Source organism: Haliotis rufescens, unplaced genomic scaffold (assembly GCF_023055435.1).
Source record: "Haliotis rufescens isolate VD_foot unplaced genomic scaffold, xgHalRufe1.0.p SCAF_14, whole genome shotgun sequence".
In the NCBI taxonomy this organism is placed as follows: Eukaryota; Metazoa; Mollusca; class Gastropoda; order Lepetellida; family Haliotidae; genus Haliotis; species Haliotis rufescens.
Window position 1 is genome coordinate 23,353,279 of NW_025963824.1, and position 18,662 is coordinate 23,371,940.

Here is an 18,662-nt window from a genome sequence, read left to right on the forward strand (position 1 = left end):
AAATTATTTATATTTCATTTCATAAGTATTGCTTTTGGCTCAGGATGGTTAAATACGTAAACAGTTAAAATGAAAAATGATCACCTTACAATATACTTTGAAGGACCTCTGTCAGCACATATGTTGACGGGGAAATTAGCTGTGAAAAAGGCTACGTTTCCCTAGCCACATGTAGCTCAACACCATACAGAAATGAAATAGTACAGAAGTTCTAATTCATAAAATATAACAAGCTGTCAAAACAGAGTGCTATTACGTCACCATGACACCTCAATGGTGATCCTTAAGTATCTTAGCAACTAAAGTTGGAGCATCTAGGCAAAAACGGTAAATTTTTATATATTCTTTTTGTTGAATCCGTAAAACTTAAAGAATTGTTAGGGGGACGCTAAAATAATAAAGTAGAGGCATTACACCATTACTTGTAACGTGATAAAAATATGTGTCATTCCTTGACAACATGTTTCTAACAGGTTTTCCCTTATGTAGGAGAGAAATCAATATGCTCTTACAATATTACAGGCAAAATTCTAAAATCTAAAATGAACTCAATTTCTGGACATATTTGGGGAATATCTTTAAATAACATTTAGAAGTTTGAGTTTGAATAACACGATTGGCTTCATTTCAACTTTTTGATTCTTTCATTGTCAATCTTGCCAAAGTCATCCAAGAAAATGAAAAACTCTTTTCCACATGACAAAAAATAATTGAAAGCAAAAAACAAGGCCCATAACTCTTACCTGACAGAGCAATATCTCATCAAAGCCCGAAAAAGCCACAATGACAATCCAAAAACCATTTTATTAAAACCTGCCAATATCCTGATATTACCACGTTATTAAATCTACTTAACCAAACCAACATAACAAACAAAATATAGGGCAAGGTTTCAGATTAATCCAAACTGATTAAAAAAACCTATCAATCCTGAGATCAAAGAAGCTTTTTAAGAAACTGGCGTATAAAACATTACCGCAAGTTCTGGCGTGACTTGAGTTAATGACAGGAGTCACAGGAAGCGGTTATCCCGACATTACCATCTGCGTGTGCTTACAACGCTCTCTGCTCCCGCTGTAATAGGCCTCTCAAATAATTTCCTGCAACAGCGGGCTAATTAAAAGACGGATTTACGGAGCATGTTGAAATGATGGACCAAGGTGGACCAGGATTTGGGAAAAAAAGACATTTAAAAAAAATGTAATTAACGAGAGTGCTCAATTTCTTTGTAATCAGCTGGTAAAATTAGTAGGGGGTAATCAATAGCAGTGAATACTGGAAGTGACAGGAGGCAGGCACCTGTGAAATTAACACCGCTGTTGCAGACCTGCGTCCATGTCGCCAAAATGCAGCGCGGAGTTCAGCCTCTTTTACATAGTGGAGTGAGTGAGTATGGTTTTACGCCGCTTTTAGCAATATTCCAGCAATATCACAGCGGGGGACACCAGAAATGGGTTTACATAGTGGAATATATTACCTATTCAAGAAAGGAATACTGAACCTTTCCTCTATCTACATCCGTTTTTAGCATCGACATACAGTTATAAAGTTTCTAAGAAAACAACACAAGTTGAATGGGGAAGAGTTTTGGAAATACGTTTCTCCATTTCTTTTGTTTCTTTTATCATTGAATGCATTCATTGTAGATAAACAATGTTGGGAATTGAGGGGTTCCTGGGGTTCTCCACTAGGACTATAAATCTTTCACTTTTAGCATTAGGGCTTTGTCATGGGCTCCTTGACTTTAGTGCCCAACCCCAACACTGAGAGGCACACTTGCATGGGTACATGGTAATGCTATGGGAGAGGGCAATCTAGCCTGTTGTTACCTTGTGCCTTATCTCATACATGTGAATAATAACTGCTTCAACCAAAGGGGGTTCATTGAATTTTTTCCAGAACAGCAGCTTTTTTGGGAGGAGGTCAATTATGCAGGGGAAATTCAATTATTGGACACCCAGGGCAATCCAAAAACTAGGATGGGATTGAGAATTTTGGATCCATGGTTCATTCCAAACTTGAACCTTTCAAGTCAATGATTATGCAGGGGAAATTCAATTATTGGACACCCAGGGCAATCCAAAAACTAGGATGGGATTGAGAGTTTTGGATCCATGGTTCATTCCAAACTTGAACCTTTCAAGTCAATGATGGCACTTTTCAAGTCAATGATGGCACTTTTCTAGTCAATGATAACACTTATCAAGTCAATGATAACGCTTTTCAAGTCAATGATGGCACTTTTCAAGTCAATGATGGCACTTTTCTAGTCAATGATAACACTTATCAAGTCAATGATAACGCTTTTCAAGTCAATGATAACACTTTTCTAGTTAATGATAACACTTTTCAAGTTAATGATAACACTTTTCAAGTTAATGATAACACTTTTCTAGTTAATGATAACACTTTTCAAGTTAATGATAACACTTTTCTAGTTAATGATAACACTTTTCTAGTTAATGATAACACTTTTCTAGTTAATGATAACACTTTCCAAGTCAATGATAACACTTTTCAAGTCAATGATGGCACTTTTCTAGTTAATGATAACACTTTTCAAGTCAATAACACTTTTCTACTTAATGATAACACTTTTCTACTTAATGATAACACTTTTCAAGTTAATGATAACACTCTTCAAGTCAATGATAACACTTTTCAAGTCAATGATAACACTTTTCTAGTTAATGATAACACTTTTCAAGTCAATGATAACACTTTTCAAGTCAATGATAACACTTTTCTAGTTAATGATAACACTTTTCAAGTCAATGATAACACTCTTCAAGTCAATGATAACACTTTTCAAGTCAATGATAACACTTTTCTAGTTAATGATAACACTTTTCAAGTCAATGATAACACTTTTCAAGTCAATGATAACACTTTTCTAGTTAATGATAACACTTTTCAAGTCAATGATAACACTCTTCAAGTCAATGATAACACTTTTCAAGTCAATGACAGTACTTTTCAAGTCAATGATAACACTTTTCATGTCAATGATGGCACTTTTCAAGTCAATGATAACACTTTTCAAGTCAATGATAACACTTTTCAAGTCAATGACAGTACTTTTCAAGTCAATGATAACACTTTTCATGTCAATGATGGCACTTTTCAAGTCAATGATAACACTTTTCTAGTTAATGATAACACTTTTCAAGTTAATGATAACACTCTTCAAGTCAATGATAACACTTTTCTAGTTAATGATAACACTTTTCAAGTCAATGATAACACTTTTCAAGTCAATGATAACACTTTTCTAGTTAATGATAACACTTTTCAAGTCAATGATGGCACTTTTCTAGTTAATGATAACACTTTTCAAGTCAATGATAACACTTTTCAAGTCAATGATAACACTTTTCTAGTTAATGATAACACTTTTCAAGTCAATGATAACACTTTTCAAGTCAATGATAACACTTTTCTAGTTAATGATAACACTTTTCAAGTCAATGATAACACTTTTCAAGTCAATGATAACACTTTTCAAGTCAATGACAGTACTTTTCAAGTCAATGATAACACTTTTCATGTCAATGATGGCACTTTTCAAGTCAATGATAACACTTTTCTAGTTAATGATAACACTTTTCAAGTTAATGATAACACTCTTCAAGTCAATGATAACACTTTTCTAGTTAATGATAACACTTTTCAAGTCAATGATAACACTTTTCAAGTCAATGACAGTACTTTTCAAGTCAATGATAACACTTTTCTAGTTAATGATAACACTTTTCAAGTCAATGATGGCACTTTTCAAGTCAATGATAACATTTTTCAAGTCAATGATAACACTTTTCAAGTCAATGATAACACTTTTCTAGTTAATGATAACACTTTTCAAGTCAATGATAACACTTTTCATGTCAATGATGGCACTTTTCAAGTCAATGATAACACTTTTCTAGTTAATGATAACACTTTTCAAGTTAATGATAACACTCTTCAAGTCAATGATAACACTTTTCAAGTCAATGATAACACTTTTCAAGTCAATGATAACACTTTTCTAGTTAATGATAACACTTTTCTAGTTAATGATAACACTTTTCAAGTCAATGATAACACTTTTCAAGTCAATGATAACACTTTTCAAGTCAATGATAACACTTTTCTAGTCAATGATAACACTTTTCTAGTTAATGATAACACTTTTCAAGTCAATGATAACACTTTTCAAGTCAATGATAACACTTTTCTAGTCAATGATAACACTTTTCAAGTCAATGATAACACTTTTCAAGTTAATGATAACACTCTTCAAGTCAATGATAACACTTTTCAAGTCAATGATAACACTTTTCTAGTTAATGATAACACTTTTCAAGTCAATGATGGCACTTTTCAAGTCAATGATAACACTTTTCAAGTCAATGATAACACTTTTCAAGTCAATGATAACACTTTTCTAGTTAATGATAACACTTGTCAAGTCAATGATAACACTTTTCATGTCAATGATGGCACTTTTCAAGTCAATGATAACACTTTTCTAGTTAATGATAACACTTTTCAAGTTAATGATAACACTCTTCAAGTCAATGATAACACTTTTCAAGTCAATGATAACACTTTTCAAGTCAATGATAACACTTTTCTAGTTAATGATAACACTTTTCTAGTTAATGATAACACTTTTCAAGTCAATGATAACACTTTTCAAGTCAATGATAACACTTTTCAAGTCAATGATAACACTTTTCTAGTCAATGATAACACTTTTCTAGTTAATGATAACACTTTTCAAGTCAATGATAACACTTTTCAAGTCAATGATAACACTTTTCTAGTCAATGATAACACTTTTCAAGTCAATGATAACACTTTTCAAGTTAATGATAACACTCTTCAAGTCAATGATAACACTTTTCAAGTCAATGATAACACTTTTCTAGTTAATGATAACACTTTTCAAGTCAATGATGGCACTTTTCAAGTCAATGATAACACTTTTCTAGTTAATGATAACACTTTTCTAGTTAATGATAACACTTTTCAAGTCAATGATAACACTTTTCAAGTCAATGATAACACTTTTCTAGTTAATGATAACACTTTTCAAGTTAATGATAACACTCTTCAAGTCAATGATAACACTTTTCAAGTCAATGATAACACTTTTCTAGTTAATGATAACACTTTTCAAGTCAATGATGGCACTTTTCAAGTCAATGATAACACTTTTCTAGTTAATGATAACACTTTTCAAGTCAATGATAACACTTTTCAAGTCAATGATAACACTTTTCTAGTTAATGATAACACTTTTCAAGTCAATGATAACACTTTTCAAGTCAATGATAACACTTTTCAAGTCAATGATAACACTTTTCAAGTCAATGATAACACTTTTCTAGTTAATGATAACACTTTTCAAGTCAATGATAACACTTTTCAAGTCAATGATAACACTTTTCAAGTCAATGATAACACTTTTCTAGTTAATGATAACACTTTTCAAGTCAATGATAACACTTTTCAAGTCAATGATAACACTTTTCTAGTTAATGATAACACTCTTCAAGTCAATGATAACGCTTTTCAAGTCAATGATAACACTTTTCAAGTCAATGACAGTACTTTTCAAGTCAATGATAACACTTTTCAAGTCAATGATGGCACTTTTCTAGTTAATGATAACACTTTTCAAGTCAATGATAACACTTTTCTAGTTAATGATAACACTTTTCAAGTTAATGATAACACTTTTCAAGTCAATGATAACACTTTTCAAGTCAATGATAACACTTTTCTAGTTAATGATAACACTTTTCTAGTTAATGATAACACTTTTCAAGTCAATGATAACACTTTTCAAGTCAATGACAGTACTTTTCAAGTCAATGATAACACTTTTCTAGTTAATGATAAGACTTTTCAAGTCAATGATGGCACTTTTCTAGTTAATGATAACACTTTTCAAGTCAAGTCAATGATAACACTTTTCAAGTCAAGTCAATGATAACACTTTTCTGTCAATGAGGGGCGGTCGGGTAGCCTAGTGGTTAAAGCGTTCGCTCATCACGCTGAAGACCTGGGTTCGATTCCCGACATGGGTACAATGTGTGAAGCTCATTTGTGGTGTCCCCCGCCGTGATATTGCTGGAATATTGCTAAAAGCGGCGTAAAACCAAACCCGGGTCTTCGGCGTGACGATCGAACGCTTTAACCACTAGGCTACCCGACCGCCCCACATAGCTTTGAAGAAGTGCAAGCTGAAGGCAGTGCACTGTGTACTTCCTTGTTCTGTGTTCTCCCTCTCACTGGCTGAGAAGGGCATCATGAAGCCATACTGGGCAGCATATCGATTGTACGGAAGCTCTGGCTGCTCAAAACAAACAGTTATTATAGAATACAGCCTAGCAATAAACATTTGAAATACATTTACATCTTTTACTTTGTGACAGAACACCATTTTGGGTCAATAATCTGGACAAGTTGTATTTGTGTCCAGACAACGGAGTTTTTATGGTTCATTGTTCATGATATGAAGCCTAGCTGCGATAAATGTATGTGTGATTAACACCAGGGGCTTATCTAGGATTCCAAAATAAGTGCCCTAGGCAGAAAAATTGGGAGAAAAACATACTTTTGTTTAAGTCCTTATTTTCTTAGATTCAGGGCTATCTTATCATTTCATTCAATGCTAAAAAACAATAAAACTAAACATTAAACAAGATGATCCACCAGCTCACCACTAGTCTGATCTGTATAGCAAGTTTCAACAAAAAATATTGTACGGTTTGTTTTGGAGGGGCGTGCAGTCCTGATGATCGCTACATCCCCCTGGTTTTTTTACCCAGGGAGATAAGAAGATTTTTTCAGCTATCCAATTACTGTTTTTATCACAGCCATAAGCCATGTTTCTAGCCACTGTTCATCCAGAGAAGTAGAGGATGAATACCATGTCTTACCTATATGTGAAACGTATTCCCATTTAAGATATAAATTTCTCGACATGTTGCAGGTATTTTTAAAGACCGTCAGTTAATGATAAATCTGCTAAACTCTGAAAATCCGGATATGATCCATACTGTTTCTGTATTCTTAAAACATGTCTTTATAATGATGAATGTGTAACTTGATTTAAAATCTGATCATGTACATCACGTGATAAATGTTAAAATCCCATCTGCATTGTACTATGGGCCTTGATGCCTTAATTACTGAAATAGTCTGTCTGTCTGTCTGTTTCTAGCCACTATCTAACAATACAAGCTGACTCTGTAACTGATGAATCAGACTGCCCTACTGACGACCACCCAGCCCACTCCAACATCCTTTGCAACATCCTCGCCAACACACACTTGACCTTCTCACCAACATCCTCCCCAATGTCCACTACAACGCCCACGACAGCCCTCACCATTGACCCATCAAATGAAGGCATTTGTGTTACTTATCAGATTTCAAGGACAAAGAGTTATCAGTTGAAAATATCTAACACAGTCATCTTTCCCCACTGATGATGCTCAGGTGACATTCTGTAATGAGAGTAAGTCGAGGCTTCAAGGGAAATGGCAGCATCAGCCTCTCAATGGGTTCTGTTCCCTGTCATCAGCTGACAAGCTATCACCACACATACTAGAATCCACCCTTTTTCAGCTTGCCCATATATATTTTTTTCCTTTGTTTGTTTGTTTGTTGTCCAACCCCGCACTCAGCAATATACCAGCTATATGACACCGATCTGTATAATCGAGTCTGGACCAGACAATCAAGTGATTGACATCACGAGCATTGATCCACGCAATTGAGATCGATGACATGCATCAACCAAGTCAGCGAAACTGACCACCCGATGCCATTAGTCGCCTTTTACGACAAACGTTGCCTTTACGGCAAGCATGGGTTGCTGAAGACCTATTCTACCCTGGATCTTCACGGGTCCTAAATATTACAGACTTTTCGCAGAAAACAGCAATGTTGAAAGAGTATATACTTGACATGGTTCTGTTATAAAAAATGTTCGGGTTCCATCAACATTTTAACAAGGTTTGTTCTCTACCCCACAATCTCAGACACCAATTTAACATGTGTATGGTTGTAACAAGCGCCTGCATGGTAATGTGTTAAGCACCCTGGGGGCTTATGATGCCAAATATATAGATTCATGTGATGTTAGTTTGTAAATATTCATGTTCTTTCTCAGTGGGGATTACAGATTTCTATTTATATAATACTCACTCCCCAGAAACCTGTGTCATGTTGTTCTCGGTGACTCAGTGACTTGTGTGTCATTGTACCGCAATGGCATGGACTTCTATCAAGAAAATGTCAGGTCTGAGTGTTCAAAGTAACTTTATCCTTGACCCAAAAAAAACCATTTACAGTCTGAAAGTTAAGTATTGTGCAAACATGAAAAACAAGAATATTTTGCGAATCTGTCAAGATCTGTAAAATATCAATTACAAAGTCGAACCAAATGATGATTTCAACCCTAACATTTCTCTGCAAGATTATACACGACATGACAGATTGTATAGCATCAGCTTTCACCATTCCTTGTCAACTATAGCATGTTCTGCAGGCTCACATCACGACACAGTGACATGGCATATCCTACAAGTCACAGTTACCACCTGTCTGCTCAACACTTTATTGACTAGCAAAGCAGCTTAGATGTGGCTTACACTCCAACATGACATCACGACAGCCTGGCAATACAGCACGGATATCATCTGACACTGCAGCCTGGCAGTGTAGTGACAGCCTGGCAATACAGCAAGGATATCATCTGACACTGCAGCCTCGCAGAGTAGTGACAGCCTGGCAATACAGCACGGATATCATCTTGTACTGCAGCCTGGCAATACAGCACGGATATCATCTGACACTGCAGCCTGGCAATACAGCACGGATATCATCTTGTACTGCAGCCTGGCAGTGTAGTGACAGCCTGGCAATACAGCAAGGATATCATCTGACACTGCAGCCTGGCAATACAGCACGGATATCATCTGACACTGCAGCCTGGCAATACAGCACGGATATCATCCGACACTGCAGCCTGGCAGTGTAGTGACATGGTGACAGCCTGGCAATACAGCCTGGCAATACCGCAAGGATATCATCTGACACTGCAGCCTGGCAATACAGCACGGATATCATCTGACACTGCAGCCTGGCAGTGTAGTGACATCATGGGGGCGGTGGTCATAGTTTTTTTTGAAGTTCTCATCTCTACAGTCATCATCCATAAAGTTATCTATAGTTATATATTAAGTTATCCATTAGTTATCTAAAAAATTATATATAGTTATCTATAAATTATCTATAGTTATATACAAAGTTATCTATAAGTTATCTATAAAGTTATCTATAGTCATCATCTCTAAAGTTCTCATCACTAAAGTTATCTATAGTTATCTATAGAGTTATCTATTGTTATCTATAAAGCTATCTATAAAGTTATCTATAGTTATCTATAAAGTTATCTATATTTATCTATAAAGTTATCTATAAAGTTATCTATAGTTATCTATAAAGTTATCTATAGTTCTCTATAAAGTTATCTATAGTTATCTATAAAGTTATCTATAAAGTTATCATAGTTATCTATAAAAACTGTAAAGATGTTATCTGTAGTTATCTATAAAGTTATTATTTATTAAGTTATCTGCAGTAATCATCTATGAAGTTCCCATCTATAAAATTTTCTGTAGTTATCTGAAAGGTTATATATAGTTATCATTTATGAAGTTATCTATGGTTGTCATTTATAAACTTATCTATGTTATCATCTTTGAATTTATGTAGATATCTTCTATGTAGTTATCAACAGTTATCATCTATGAAGTTATCAACAGTTATCATCTTTGAAGTTATCTAGTTATCATCTATGTAGTTATCAACAGTTATCATCTATGAAGTTATCAACAGTTATCATCTATGAGGGGGCACGGGTGGACCAGTCGCCTAAGGCGCCGCGATTCGCTGAGCAGAGTTGCGTCCCTTGGCACGCCAGAAACCTATGATTGTGGGTTCGAATCCCGGTTCGCCCCGATTATGTTTCTAGGTTTGTCAGCACCATACCCGTGCTCGTGGGTTTCACCGAAGTGGTAAACGTCTGAGACCTGCATCACTTCGGGCTTTCCTCCCACATTAAGCTGACACGCCGCGATATGACTGGAATACTGTTAAAAGCGGCGTTAAACCCAACTCACTCACTCACTCACTCACTCACTCACTCACTCACTATCATCTATGAAGTTATCAACAGTTATCATCTTTGAAGTTATCTAGTTATCATCTATGTAGTTATCAACAGTTATCATCTATGTAATTATCAACAGTTATCATCTATGAAGTTATCTAGTTATCATCTATGTAGTTATCAACAGTTATCATCTATGTAATTATCAACAGTTATCATCTATGAAGTTATCTAGTTATCATCTATGTAGTTATCAACAGTTATCATCTATGTAATTATCAACAGTTATCATCTATGAAGTTATCTAGTTATCATCTATGTAGTTATCAACAGTTATCATCTATGTAGTTATCAACAGTTATCATCCATGTAGTTATCAACAGTTATCACCTATGTTATTATCAACAGTTACCATCTATGAAGTTATCAACAGTTATCATCTGTGTAGTTATCAACAGTTATCACCTATGTTATTATCAACAGTTATCACCTATGTTATTATCAACAGTTATCATCTATGAAGTTATCATCTACAAAGTTTTCTTTACGTATCATTTAAGTTCTAGTTATCATCTGTAAGTAATCATCTATGAAGTTATCAACAGTTATCTGTGAAGTCATGTATTTAGTTTTCTACAACATTATGTATGGTTATCAGCTATAACTTATCCCCTTTACTATTATCTATAGTTATCATGCTTAAGTCATAATCTATGAAGTTATCTGTAGTTATCACCTATAACTTATCCCCTTTACTATTATCTATAGTTATCATGCTTAAGTCATAATCTATGAAGTTATCTGTAGTTATTACCTATAACTTATCCCCTTTACTATTATCTATAGTTATCATGCTTAAGTCATAATCTATGAAGTTATCTGTAGTTATTAACTAAAGTTATCAATATATAGTTATTAACTATAAAATATCATATATAAAATTATCTTCTAAAAAATATGTAAAAAAATGAAACTCATAAATCCAGTCATCACAGACAAATTCAGCATGCCCCGTCTTAACTGACAAAATGAAAACTGTGCACAGACTTGTCTCCACATCACCTGTGTCACGACACCCAAAGCAAACCCTTGTGGAAACCACAAAAAAGTAGTTCATTATTTCTGTCACACAATTCCTCTTTGTTGGAACTCCGTCTAGACAGTAAAGTGCAAGCCTAAATTACTATTACATGCCAAACAATTTACCCAAATCTGAATTCAGAAGAAAAAACCCTATGCACTTCCTCCACGACTTTCTTGAGGGCATCAGCGAAACGTTTTCAACATCACGATGTATTACAAATTGACTGGGCGGGGAACCAGTCAACATACTGTATGAAAATAGCCTCTCTTATTGAAGATTTCCTCATACTCCAATGCTTCAGGGCTGGCTAAAAAGCACTTTCCTTAATTGAATGTATCCTAACAAACGCCTGTTGGATAGACGATGGACTATTGAGTGTGTTAATGAGAGATATTGCCTCGTTCTGGATGTGAACATACTTCCCGGGAGCTTGAAAAAAACGCAGATTTCTTTACGACACACTTCAAACTCTGACACTGGTTCAAATTGGGCTCAAACAAAACTTGTTGGAGAGGTTTGAAGTGAAATTTGCATACCGTTTCATTTAATGGTTTTGTCAAACTTTGTATTGATTGAAAATGGATTTTCAAATTAGTTTTAAATATCAGGGGTTGTGATACGCTAATAGAATAGTTTGTGTGTGGAACGCCAAAAGGCTGAAGGATTCATGTACAACGCAGACACTGAAAGCTCGTTATGGCAGAGCCAATCATGTTACTGGTTCACTTATCGCTACAAAACACATTCCTTGACAATATCATATCCATTCAAGCGCTATTAGTGCTCTACTAAAAAGTTCCATTCATTGGATTCCTTGTTTTTTAATGTTATCTTGCACTGAATGGTTGAACGACTTGCTGCTTTACAGAGTACCATCACACTGAATCACAAGCTTCTCTATGCAGGATGAGGTGGTATTGGGTTTAATGTCACGGTGTAACATCACACTGAATCACAAGCTTCTCTGTGCAGGATCAGGTGGTATTGGGTTTAATGTCACGGTGTAACATCACACTGAATCACAAGCTTCTCTGTGCAGGATCAGGTGGTATTGGGTTTAATGTCACGGTGTAACATCACACTGAATTACAAGCTTCTCTATGCAGGATCAGGTGGTATTGGGTTTAATGTCACGGTGTAACATCACACTGAATCACACGCTTCTCTATGCAGGATGAGGTGGTATTGGGTTTAATGTCACGCTGTAACATCACACTGAATCACAAGCTTCTCTATGCAAGATCAGGTGGTATTGGGTTTAATGTCACGGTGTAACATCACACTGAATCACAAGCTTCTCTATGCAGGATGAGGTGGTATTGGGTTTAATGTCACGCTGTAACATCACACTGAATCACAAGCTTCTCTGTGCAGGATGAGGTGGTATTGGGTTTAATGTCACGGTGTAACATCACACTGAATCACAAGCTTCTCTGTGCAGGATGAGTTGGTATTGGGTTTAATGTCACGGTGTAGATAATTTCATTTATACAGCGATGTGTGTGCATGTGCGTGCATGTGTGTCTGTGTGTGTGGCTGCTTATACTAGTGCTAGCCCCCTGAGATACCACGCCACAGTTCAACAGGGATACCCCTCTCAGACACAGTATACTGACTACAAGCTGATCAAGCTGATGTGTCATTCCTAAAGGCAAAGCACTAGGCAGGGTAACAACAAGTACCATCTTGTAACGTCTTCTGGTATGATGCGGTCGGGGATAGACTAGATCACTGAGGCAGTCTCCGGGCAGACACTCTATTCACTACACCACGTAGGCAGTCTCCTGGCAGACACTCTATACACAAAGAATGGTAACAACGTGAAGGCAGTCTGTAAATAATCAAGTCTGGACCAGACAATCCAGTGATTGACATCATAAGCATTGTTCTAAGCAAATGGGATATGATGACATGCATCACCCAATCCCATTAGTCGCCTATTACGACAAGCATAGTGACCTCTTACTGCAAGCATGGGTTGTTGAAGACCTACCGGGTATTCCCTGCCCGGATCTTCACGAGTCTACAGCATTAATATAACTGAGTGTGACGTTAAACAGAAAACAAACAAATAAACAAACAAACAAACAAACAGGCTTTTATGACAAAAATGAGAACTTATGTTAATTTCGAACTTGCAAATTGAACCTGCTCCGATCAGGAACCCCAGGGATATTGTTACCACCAATCACAAGTCATCTGTATCAGGTTAAGGATGTCCGCAATAAGCTCAATGGGAACAGGACTCTCAAACAACTCAACAAAAACAATCAAAGACATTCATACTCTTCTCACGGAAACTTTCTGTCAAGATCCTCTCACTAAAAACCTCCACAGATGTAAAAAGTGACGTGTTCTGAATGAAGACGGACAGAGACCCGAATTCCTTGAGGAATGTTCACCCTCAGACTGCCATTGATTCTGTTTAAGCAGCTTAACCCAGAGACATTGGTAGTTCAAATTTGTTTAACATTGTTAACAACCTTAGAAGAAAAGACGCTTACGGCTAAGATAGAACCTGCTTTACTACTTAAACGTCAAATTGCCTCTTCTTGGCTCATCTTTTCTTCAATGAATGGCCGTACATCCAGGGAGTGTGTCTTGACAGAACACCACCAATAAACAGGCATCACTCCTGGGGGAAACTTGCGACCATTGTGGTAACATTGCATGATGGTCCTGTACATTCGTCTTGGGGGGGTAAGAGTTTTAATTCCGTTGCAGCTGCGCCAAATTGACTTAGTGGTTGGTAACCCTGGCTAATTTGGAATTATCAGCAGGTGGAATTACCGTATTTTCTTGAGTATAGTGCGCACTTTTTTTCGAAAAAACACAGCTGTGTAGAAGGGGGTGCGCATTATACACGAATTATGAGTTTAGATGTTTTTTTCCCCCATGGAAAGACATTACGTGAGCACGAAACACCGGGAATACCATGTCAACAAATCCATACTGAAGTACGCAAAATAATTATGTAATTACACTGTCTGGCTATAAAAAGTGTTCTTTGTATATCTGGACTTATGTTTGTAACTTATTTCATTGATTTTTTTCAAAATTCCTTATAATATTGTTTTTATTAATTTCAGCGAAATCGTGTGTGAAGCGATCGGAAGATCGCACAACTCACCGTTATTAACAGCAACCACGGTCAGAATACCGCTATTGACGCCTTGGAACAAACTTTAGTTGACAGAGAATGGATACATATATCATAAATGACATACTTTGACTCGTTAAAAGTCATATTTGTTTTTGTTTGACGATTCTATGTCAACATGAAATTCTCGCGATCACGTGATCACGTGCGCGTGAGCCTTGACGGTGACTGGTCAGACATGTTCCATGTAAAAAATAATACCCGGGAATAGCGGTCAGCTGCTTCGCTTAGGGTTATTATTATTTGAAATATGTTTAGTAAAGGTTGAATATAATTAAGAAAATAATGGAATATATTATTCCTGATAAATAAAATAGTTTCAGATACAATTGTTGCCGATCCTTGCATTAAAAATCTTATAAAGTTATATCATTGGGTGTCTTGACCGAATCACCGGTCGATTCCAAGAAAACGTGTGTACAGCTGATTGCTGTTTCCAGCTTAGTTTACGAGAAAATACGCAAGGTAATCTTAATCCCTAAATATAAAACAATGCCTAGCAGAACAATAAATACTATTTAAACGGTAAATAAACATGTCTGGTGATTTTTTATCTCAAATTTCGAATTTGTACTGACAAAGTTTCTCAGCACCCATTCGTTTGCCGGACTTCGCTGAAAGGGTACGGTGTAAAAAATTTCTGCGCATAATATTCAAATTTCTTTTTTTCCAAAATATTGAACCCGCTAGAGGGGGGTGTGCATTATACATTGGTGCGCACTATACTCAAGAAAATACGGTACCTTTATATTCATTCACTGCACAGGAGATAACAGAGACAAGACCGTAAGTAAGTCTGAGTTAAAGTATGGGAGTTACAATCGTCTTAGCACTGCGACTGTCATAAGTCTATGTTAATGCATGGGAGAAATGATATCATCTTTGCACTATGAATGTCGTAAGTCTGGGTTAAAGTATGGGAGTTACGATTGTCTTTGCACTACGACTTTCATAATTTTAAGTTAAAGTATGGGAGTTACGATCATCTTTGCACTATGAATGTCGTAAGTCTGGGTTAAAGTATGGAAGTTATGATCATCTTTGCACTACGACTGTCGTAAGTCTAAGTTAAAGTATGGAAGTTATGATGGTCTCAGAGACGCAGGATGAATCTGCTTCAAGTCTAATCAACATGTGACCTTAAGGACCAGTTTGTCTTTTGGGAGCTCAAAACAGCAAAATGAGTTCTGGGAAATCAATTCAGTTCTTGAGCAATCAGTTTTGAAAGGAAATGTCAACACCTCTCCAGTGCTCCCCAAATTGCCATGGATTATATACGGCGTTCATTATTACAACCGGCACAAGGAAATGGAGTTAAATGTGTTTTTATTCAGCAAAAATAACCTCCTTATTTGATACGGACAACTTACTACAATTATGTTATATATTCAATCTCCTTTCAATAATGATATACAGCCTGGAGCCAATCGCAACCACAGCATTGTTCTGAATCCGCCCTGGGTAACAGGAAGCTGTCCACTCACATGATCCTGTACATTCAGGAGGGAAACAAGCAGTGGTATCACCAGTACTTGGCTTGACTTGTGACCAACACAAACACAACTGGAGGTGAGGTGAAATGGGGTTTAACGTCGCATCCAAGATTATTGCACTTATATAGCGACGTGCATGCACGTGTGTGTGTGGCTGCTTGTACTAGTCTGGACTGATGCCGATTTATAGTGCTAGCACACTGAGATACCATGCCGCAGTTTAACATGAATACCCCACTCAGATACACTATACTGACTCCGAGCCGAACAGTCCTTGTTTTAGCCCTTTAATGCCGAGCGCCAGACAGGGTAACAACAAGTACCATCTTTTAACGTCTTCTGGTATGACGCGTCCGGGAATCGAACCCCGGACCTTCCGCTCTCTGGGCGGACGCTCTATCACTAGACCATGGAGGCGGTCCAAACACAACTGGAACATTTTGTAGCATAATGACTTCCCTCCCCACGTCCAGTACTTGGGAAAACATCTGCTCCAGTAAAAACGTCATCAATAACAGCCATTTGATCTGATTACAGCAGGGATGGAAATTGGCACTTGTCTCCTAGCCTGGACCAGTCTTCATAATGTTAAAGGTATCCTACGTGCAGGCAGAATTTCAAACATTGGGGGTATTGCTAAATGTTATCACTATTCAGGCTAGTAACGTTCTTCGTTAATTTCTATCCTTCTATGGAGATTAGAAATTACCAGCTAAGAACTGACTTTACCAGTGGTTTTCTTTTGGCTACAAAACTGCAGCTAAAACTCGAATCACAAACCCATGTTGCCAAATTCCACCCCAGACTAAGCAAATCCAGTGATAGGACAATTTAACTGTGAAAACAGGCAATAAAAAGACATTACAGAGTACACTCGTCTCCAAATAACACCATCAAGAAATGTGAGTCTACAAGAGTTATCTCCCTTTATGAAATGGCTGATTTTACTGCCACAAAATCTCTCCTATAACAGAGAAAAGACAACATCTGCTGCAACACTCACACAGAGACTGAACTGAGTTTGAACAGTATTTCAGTTACATTATAGGGTGTCTGTTTGGTGTTGGAGAATGCCTGGTCTTAGACGTTCATAACTCTCTGAAACCCACAAGCACTGGTATGGTGCTGACAAACCTCGAACCAAATTAAACTTAAATTACTGTATTCAACGTAATTAGCGCCCCACTCTAATAAGTGCCCACGGCGATATTTGCTAATATATTGGCTAGTGAACAAACCTTAGTAGCACCCCTTCCGATTGATCAATGTACACAAGACTTATTTCTTCGCATAAAATACGCACTCGTGTGTTATATGCACCCTTAATTATGGGCAATTAGATTCTGGAAAACTTTCAAGCTGTCAGCATAAACCACGAAATTTACGATCTTTCAACTCTGGGTTTTTTTTCACCAAAATAATATTCCAATAAGAGCCCCCTATTTCTAATTTTGAGAGCACCCTGGGCGCTCTTACGTCAAATACAGTATATATTATAACAGGGTTTCAGATGGCTGTCGTTAACCTGTCATAGACCGATAAAATTTCAATTTGACAGATGGATTGTTTAAGTAGTCAGACTTTTCATTGATAGAAATACTGAGCAAGGATTCACAATTCACAAGCAGTTTTCCCCAAGATAAGGTGTTGTCCTTGTGTCTAGGGGATGGGGGTGAAGTTTAAGGCAGTGTTCCCCAAGATCGGGTGGGCAGCCTGGTGCGCGGAAGCTACACCAGATTTTTTTCAATGGAAATTATTTAATTGGATCTCTGATACGAAGACACATGAAACCATCACACATCTGAGCAGACGGAATTCCTCATGCAAGGAATTTCACAGTTTTGTGGAACTCAAAGGAAATATTAAAATTATTGGAGATGGTCTTTGAAATAAAACCACATACAGTTGAATACACCAATGTGCAGATGCATGGAATTCCAGTTCAATCTGGAATTCCCCGAAAAATAAAAATACAGATATTGAGGCTGAAATGAAGACAGAACAATTCAGTGCAAATGCATGGAATTCTGGATATACATGACAAATGGAATTCAACAGCTCTGTGGAATTCCATGGAAAAATAAAAATACAAATATTGAGGCTGAAATGAAGATAGGACTCATCACACTCCTGTGCAGATGGATGGAATTCTGATTAAAAGTAGAATTCAACAGTTGTACAGAATTCCAGGGAAATATCAAAATACAAATATTGAGGCTGAAATGAAGATAGAACTCATCACATTCCTGGATATACATGATATGGGAATTCAACAATTTTGTGGAATTTCTCGGAAATATCAAAACACAATTATCATCCTGCAAAAGAAACAGCTGACAGCATCAAAGACACAGCATGTTGTCCCGCATTATCAGGAACTGACAGACGGAGGGTGGCAGTCGTAATTGGATTTAACCCGGCTATGAGGAGGCTGATTTGCACCCAATGACGGTGTGTTAAGATATCAAGAGTTGCCTACCTTGATGACCTGTGCGAGACACTCGGCCCCCTGGGAGGTGAGGCTGCAGGCGGTGAGGTTGATGGAGCTGAGGTTGGTGCAGTTCTTGATGCCATGACCCAAAACTGAAACAGTTGAGTTACCTCTTTTATCACATCAACAGATTCATTTGTTGTTGAACACCATACCCAGCAATATTCCTGCGACATGATAGCAGTCTGTAACTAATTGAGTCTGAACCGGACAATCCAGTGATTGTGAACAACGGTTGGTTGGATGGTTGGTTGTTTTAT

The 18,662-nt window shown here is 36.9% G+C and overlaps 1 protein-coding gene across 2 annotated transcripts in view; it reads right to left on the minus strand.

Annotated features, from left to right (window-relative positions):
* LOC124131209 (centrosomal protein of 78 kDa-like) overlaps positions 1-18,662 on the minus strand; it is a 153,940-nt gene that overhangs the window by 125,470 nt on the left and 9,808 nt on the right. For both annotated transcript variants that reach the window (XM_046494315.2, XM_048395172.1), the window contains exon 6: positions 18,391-18,494. In XM_046494315.2, coding sequence (XP_046350271.2) covers positions 18,391-18,494 — 104 coding nt within the window. The remainder of the gene's footprint in view (positions 1-18,390; positions 18,495-18,662) is intronic.